At 37.0% G+C, this 7,772-nt stretch overlaps 1 protein-coding gene across 1 annotated transcript in view; it reads right to left on the bottom strand.

Annotated features, from left to right (window-relative positions):
• Positions 1 to 3,108: 3,108 nt before the first annotated feature.
• MAN1A1 (mannosidase alpha class 1A member 1) overlaps positions 3,109 to 7,772 on the bottom strand; it is a 107,748-nt gene continuing 103,084 nt past the window's right edge. Inside the window, exons 10-11 of the mRNA XM_029962794.1 lie at positions 7,339 to 7,454; positions 3,109 to 6,676 (exon numbers count right to left, since the gene is read on the bottom strand). Of these exons, the coding sequence (XP_029818654.1) occupies positions 6,550 to 6,676; positions 7,339 to 7,454 (243 nt within the window). The 3' untranslated portion in view covers positions 3,109 to 6,549. The remainder of the gene's footprint in view (positions 6,677 to 7,338; positions 7,455 to 7,772) is intronic.

Genomic DNA, 7,772 nt, shown 5'->3' with positions numbered 1-7,772 from the left:
AGCTAAATGCAGATGTCTGAGGAAAAGCTTTTCAAACAAGAGAAGCTGGGAATTATATCAAACCCAAAAGCAAAAGGAACAGAAAGAAATTGTAGCCCAATATTTACTGTAGCGAAAAGATAATCAAACTATAACAAAACCTCTTATAAATACAGCATTTGGTATAGTTTTGCTCATGCCTTGCTTTGTCCCTGCTATACAATTCTTTGCACTGTACTTTTAAAATATTACAATGTTCTATTTCAAATTGTGAATTGAGGGAACAGTATGAAGCTTATGGATAGAGCTCTTTGCAGTACAAAGTAACAATTTTTTTTCCCGTGAGGTTGAATATACAATTGTACTTAGCAAATGTGAAAGCAGCAAAATTATGTGACTTCTTTTATTCTGAGTTTTTTGAAGTTGAGGGGTTTGACATGCTGCCTGTTCTACTCTGTGAGTGTGGAGATGGGTGTTAGGGTTGATTCCCATAGACTTGGGAGTAGCTGGGTTAGGGTATTCTGTGGTGCCTTAGTATGCTATGGTCTGTGTGATCACTTGGATATGTGCTGATGAACTTCTTAAAATCACATAACCTACCATTACTGTAGGATTGCTTTTTGCAACATCGGCCTCCTTTAACTACCCCCCACTGCTGATATTGCTGTGGAATTTTGATGCTGAAAAAATCTCCAGAGCAGTTAATTAGGGGTGAGATAAGAAAGGGTTTATTTTGCCAAGGCAAAGATGTTACATGATGCACCCAGGCCGTGCCTGAGATGTTACATTTTATAATACCATCCATCCAATCCCAGATGTGTCCACCCTGTGGCCTTTACTCTGGTCCGCCCTGGGGTCCACCCCCTGAGAAATAGGTCTGGGGGTTTTGGGACCCCCTATTCATCCCATCTTCCTCTTCATCAGAGCACAAAGGGTACATAGTTACCTAATTCTTGACCATATTCTGTGGTTTAGGCCCTGATATGCTGTTCTGCCAGCAATCTAGGCCTTGCCTTGACAAAAGACTAAACATTTCTGCTGTGTTCAGGAGTAGGATTGATATAGGGAGCATAGAATGGGGTAAGAGGGTTAAGGAATATGTAAACAAGGCTGCTAGAGAAAGGGAAAGGGACAAAGAAGGGGGGGGTTTGCTGCTTTTAAAATCTACTTCCACTACTTATAAAACTTACAAGTCTTACAAATATTAGAAATATATTACAAATATTAGAAAAATAAAAAAGCATTAGGGGCTTAAGGCATCACTGAAATAAGTATCTTTGAGCTTTTCTCTCATTTGCACCACCATAACACCTCTCCAAGTTTCTGGAGTTCCAGCAAGTACCCTTGTCATAGGGTGATGCTGCTTGGCAGAGGAATCAAGGGCCAGAATGTGACACTATATTAAAATCACACTGCCAGTTTTGTTTTTTTTCTTTAACAATAGCTCTGTGCTACTCTGATGGTGTGAAAGCAACACACAGTCGGAGTGAAGGGATAAATGAGCAGGGTCTTATGTCCTAGTAAAAATGTCAGTATAGGAATGGTAAAAGGCAAAGCCTCCACAAGTTGGCCACAAAGTGCGTACAACTTTTGGAGAGTGTGTGAACGTTTTAGAGAGGGGCTTCCAAAGGGAAGGTTTATTACAGTGATTTTACTTACAGGGTGAATGAGAGCTGGTGCAGATAGAGGAACAGATACCTGAGAAACGAGGGTCAAAGTGCTGGCTTTTGAGATACTGTTGAATGCTAATGGCCTGCTGGGCTCTATCTGAATTCTGCAGGTATGGGACTTGCTCCATCCCCCACTCTGTATGAATGAATGCATCCACCACTCTGCATGTATGAATGCATAAAACCAGGAGAGAGCAAAACCCTGTGGTTTATCTCTTCTTGCAGTATTCAGGCAGGAACTCTGAGTCTCAGTGACTGTTTCCTGGGTTTGGCAGTTTGCTTTTTTGATGCATAATCTTTCCTCCTGCATTTAAGAACAGCCAGGACAGACTAATCCCAAGATTACGGCAGATCAGATGAAGGACTGTTTCCATAGCAGATGCTGTCATGTGGGTGCTGAGTCCCTCTTGTGATAGAGCAAGGCCATAGGGCAATGCAGATGGTGCAGTGCAGGTGCAATCCTGTTTGTCTTGAATCACTGTCAACTCTGTTGTAGTTCCTTTTTCCCCAGCAGAAAACAAACCCCACCAAGCATCCAATTAAGGTGACTGAATTGGTTGAAATTCTAACCCCGGCTTGCATCTACATCTCTTCTGAATAATGATCTTCAATAAGGTTTGCGTTAGCTCATGTTTGACTTGTTGAGTAGCAGCTTGTATAATTCTGGAGCCAGCTGCAGGAAGGGACTGTCTGCTGACTACCCTAAGGACTGCCCTGTGTAGCTGCACACTCAACTGTGTTGAAAAAAATCTAAGAGCTACCCTCAAAAATTACTTATGCAGGTCTAATGAGTAAGTCCTTTGACAGAAATTGATACTACTGAGACAGTTCCTTAAAATCACAGCAGTTTATTTTAGTATCATCTTGGGATGAGGTTTTCTACTAAATGGAGAAAACAAGGTTATCTGTGAGGTGTAGCTGTTATTTCAATATTTAGATTGGAAAGCTTAATATCCTTCTGAAACAAAATATAGTTACAGTTCCTATGACAACTGTTTCTCTCTCCTCTGGAGCATGGGCTAACGACAGAATTTCATTACATGGTCATGTAACACGGGGCACTGTGACAGCCTTGTCATCTCCACTCCTCTGTTTGCTCCTAAATAGCATTTAGCTGAAGCCCACTTGTGCAGAACATGAGTTGCAGTGACTGACCTTCACTGTGCTTGTTGCCTGCCACCTCTGACTTCCCAGCTTCCCGCTTTTCATCAGTAGGCTCACTTTCTACCAAAATGCAGTTGGTATGTTGAATTTTATTTGACAAAAAATTCTAGAAACTTACTTCAGTGGTAGAAATTCTATATACTGACACTAATTAAGAATAGCATCTTAACAAGTACACAGAGTACTGATCTGCTGACAAAAACTTGTGAGTGTAGCAGCCAAACCAAACTATTCAGCAGATTCCTGTAGTTACTTCTGAAACACACTTAAGAAAAACTATAACAAGTTGAACAGATATATTAAAAGACTTTATTCACAATAGAGAAATTTTTACAAATATAAGTTCTTAAAAATTAAGCATCTTGATCTATTATGTATTCCATAATTTGTTTATATAAAGATAAAGACTAAATGGAATATGTACAAATCAAAACCAATTTAAATACATGATAGAAATGGATATGTATGAAGTCACCATAGAAACAGTGAGCCATTGAGCATTGCAAAAATCTGTGTACAACCAACACATATGCAATACTTATCTCACAAAAAATCAAAAATTATTTTTCCCCCCATGAAAAAATATGGGTGCCATTTAAACTGATCTACCTCTTATGACTTAACATATACAGATTTAAATGCCTTATCATGCTACAACGAAATGGAATAAGTATGGGCAGTGTGTTTATGCAAAGATAATGTGTCCATGTCCTTGTCCCTATCTGTGTGTCTCCTCCCTCCCCCCAATAACAAGCAATTTCTTTTGCTCTTATCAATGACTGGGAACACAAAGTGATCATTACTAGCTACTTCCATGCAGCTAGTTAAGTGAATGGAAATAAAATGCATATTATTTCAGCAATCTAACAAGCAATGGTAAGTGTGGACTGTTTCAAAATGATTGCTCTAACTTTGGTGTTTTGGGGTTATTTAAAAAAAAAAAAGATAAATCAATATATTCTCAGTTTATGAAAATTTTTTTTCTTACAGTTGGCAGATCTACACGTTGTACAATCTTCTCGTCTACTTACATTAGTTTACAAAAAGTACAGTATAGTGCAGTTTGTACATACAACCTGAATACCAATACCAGTCACATCAAATTTGTGCTCTTTCAAATCATCATAACTCCCACACTGGAAAAAAAAACCATGAAATGTCTGTATGACAAGGAAACAGTCGTGATGCTTCTGTTTAAGTACATAAGACCCAATGCATACACAGTTGTGGGTTTGAAGCCTGCTTTTTGAAACATGAAGACCTTTCTGGTTCTCCTCAGTTTCCTTTCAGCTCGTTAAGTATCAGCAAGATCACTAGAAACATCTGGGGGAAACAAACTGTGGTTAAGAAAACCACACAGAGGCTTACAAAATGCACTTTTCAAAGACTGTTTTTGTCTGAGCTGTTGCAGTTATTTAATTGAGAGGAGGCCTATAGCAGCACATGCATGTGGTAGGCAGCAGCAGCAGGTGACCTAATAAGGATACCTAAGAAAAAAGTAATTATTATTATTTTTTTGGTTAAAGACGGAAGAGAATTTTTGGTTTTGTTTTTATTCCACAGCTATAGTTTCTCTGTGGTACTTTAGGGGGAGGAAAAAGAAAATCTCTCTTATAAATACCATTTCCAAAGAAATATAATAAAAGTATAGTCCTCCAACAGTACAAATTCTGGAGCATCAAAATCAGCAGAATTTCTGCTTTTCAACAGAGGAGAGAGTGAAGAGTTCATCCTTGCTTGCTTGGTTTCAGAAAACTACTGTGACATGAGGGAATCCATACTTTAAAATAGAAAATAATAATTGAAAAAAAGGCAGTAAAACAAAAAGTTTTGAGTCTATGTGCTGGCTCCATGAAGCAAGCTTTACCTGCAGATGCACATCCATTTCTGTCCCTTCTCCCAGTGCTGCGTGGCCCAGGCTCAGAAGGGTGATGGAAGGATCAGCATTATCTAGCCTTGCCCCCTGCATAAATGTCTTTGGCAGCTCATGTGGCACATGCCATCTTCTCCTCTGCAGGGAAAGGAGAGAGGCAGTGCTGCCTGTAAAGACTCCAGAATGTGAAGCCTATGGGTCAGCTTCCAGCTGCTATATATAAAAATGTAATTAGTAATTTTTCCTCCTGGCTTCTACCTAAGAAAATATCCCTTGCAGATCTCTATTAGTATAGAAAAAATGTAACTCTAAAATGCAAATGTTACTGCCTAAACAATTGTGCTCCCTCAGCTCGCATGTCCAGCATTGCTAATCGTAGCTATCTTACTGAATGCCATTAAATATTACTGTTCAGAACCATATTTGTTTTGCTGCAGTCAAATCAGGGAATTATGTGCTTTCTCAGAATGAGAAGCCAGGTGTTTCCTACCTGAAATTTATGAGAGTCATCCTGTCATTAAATGAAGACATAGGTAGACTTAAAAATCATGTTAACCACTTCAAACCAGACTTAAATAAAACCAGGAATTAATAGTGTGTCATTTCTTTTTCCCTTTGGTGATACCACAAAGCAAAACATTTTTTGGCAAAGTTGTTACCTTTCTTAGTAAGCCTCTACTCTAGGGAATTCCTCTGCTCTAGGGAATATTTTTTTAACACATTGTATTTCTGTTACTTAAGACAGTGCTGTCAGAAAGTTTTTGTTCCATGCCACGTAATTTCCTCTCTGAATGACTTATCTTCTTTTGAGGAGCCAAGTTTTCTTCAAGGCATCTGAATATCTAGCTTTGTTCATATATATACATTAAATTGCTTTGTGACAAATGACTATCAGGTCTGGTGTCAAGTCTGAACCTATCTAAATGTTTACTAAAGTCCTAGAGAAACAAACAAATTGTCTCTGATATAATTCAGCTTCCAGGAAAATGTCATTGAGTATTTTTTTTGCCAACCAATCAAATGAAAGCTACTGGACTAAATATATAAAGAAGGTTAATATTCCCCTTCTTAGTAAGAAATGACTACCTTATTTTACTCCATAGTAGCTTGACTAAACACGTAAGAATAACACCACTTAGAAAAGGGAGAAAACAATTTATTCTATTACAATATTCTAATCAAAACCTGAAAAACTAAGGTCTGCTGACTAATGTACTAAATTCATAAAAACTAGTTCAGTCTAACTTCAACATATACTGCAATTTCAGAGTTGTGTCTGCATGAGATGAAAATACCCCTATGTTGACTTCATTGACAGTGAAATACAGACGCTTTACCAAGCAATAATAGACCCGCATAAGAAGAAGCTGTCACAGTCACAATATTTGTCCTGGATGAAACACAAACCAAATTAACATAGAACAAAAAAAAAATTCAAAAAAAAAAAAAAGGAAAAAGCTCTTTATACTTAATTTGATATGGCTTTTTGCAACATGGCAAAATATTACAGCTTAAAGCATACATCTCCTCACAGAGGAGAAAAGAATTTTGCAGTCAAATTAAAAGTGTAACAGGAAACAAGTAACATGCAGACTCTCTGCTCTTTTTGGCCAAGATGACACTGCAGCCTAACAAAATCTGTGGAGATGTCTTATTTCTCTTCTAAAAAGTTATTCATCTGGATTTGAGGACTGAGGTTTTATCATAATTAATTTGGGTCCATTAATAAATATTTACTGTTAAAGAAAACAGACTGCAAAACACTTGATTTAAAAATTTAACTCAGGAATTTAAAACCAAATTATGTGCCCAAGTCCTGGAAAGAAATATAAGGAATGAAACAAAGTATAACTTAATCTTCATCTATTTCTGGTTTTCTTCTTTATTCCCATCATCTTTGTGAAGAATAGGGAGAGGATGAGCCTCTGTGTTGAAAACCCAATGTTCAAATGGAAGAAGATCATCTTCAGAAAACAGCAAATACAGGTACCTGGCAAGAAAAAAAGCAGGAAATGCGACCACATCTACAAGTGAAACTATAATAGTTTTCTGGAAAACATATGATATTACATTTACTTGAGTATTAAATTTTCTGTTGAAATGGCATGACTGCTTTTTTTTCTGGTCCTTGCAACTTCTTCTTGCACAGCAAAAGAAAACAAGTGAGGAAACCAAGTCAAAACTTTGTTCATCTCATTAAAAACTTAGGAAATGATGACAGATAATGAAATCTTTTTGTTTTTTCTTTTAACAGACCCTGGGAGCTTTTCATGGAAATTGACTTCTTTTTCTCTTTCTACAGTTTTCAAATGAAAAGTATGTAATACAAGTCTGATAAGTCTAGTCAATTTATTTCATTAGTGTTGGCATATATAATTAGATCCTATCAAAGATAGGAGATGCAATTTCTCAAAGACTATCAAGTACCTTTATCAGAAGCAAAGACAGTTTCCAGAAGTCAGGGAACTTAGCTTATTGACATAGATGAGGAAAAAAAAAAGGCAATTTGGCTTCCTGTCACCTAAGAAAAGCTATGCTATTCCACTCAGATTTTGTTATGTGAATGTCAAGGGTACTAAAGATAAATACTTATCTGTAAAGATGATACACACAACTACTTCCCATTAATGAAAGTCAACTTTCTTAACTTACTTGAGTGTCTCTGAAAGGAAGAAACTTTGCTGCACATCATCATGGCTTTCATGATTATTATAAACATCTCTAATGCCAGAATAGCCACCGTCTACTCTGCAGTGTTTTTCCAGTGCCTGAAGCAGGGGAAAAAACCAAAACAGTAGTATTAACAAAATGAATCATCTATCAGTTTTTCTTTGTTTGACAATAAAACTAGCCAAAAACAATTGTCACAATTTTTTTGATAAAGAGTTGAAAACTAGATAAAGCTCCAGAGAGAAAAACCTCTTTTTTTAAAGTCACATGCACATGTGTCTAATTTTACATTTAGGAAGAGAAGCAAAATGATAAATGCATAAAAAGTGAACACAAACCAGCTTTCAGAAGGAAAGATATAGGGGTATAAGGATGTAAAGACATGGATTTTCACTTATTTTCTTTTTCCTCTTTTT

This window comes from Manacus vitellinus, unplaced genomic scaffold (genome assembly GCF_001715985.3).
Source record: "Manacus vitellinus isolate BGI_N305 unplaced genomic scaffold, ASM171598v3 scaffold_4_pilon, whole genome shotgun sequence".
In the NCBI taxonomy this organism is placed as follows: Eukaryota; Metazoa; Chordata; class Aves; order Passeriformes; family Pipridae; genus Manacus; species Manacus vitellinus.
The sequence above is the reverse complement of the archived record's forward strand: the minus strand, read 5'-3'. Positions and strand labels throughout refer to the sequence as shown.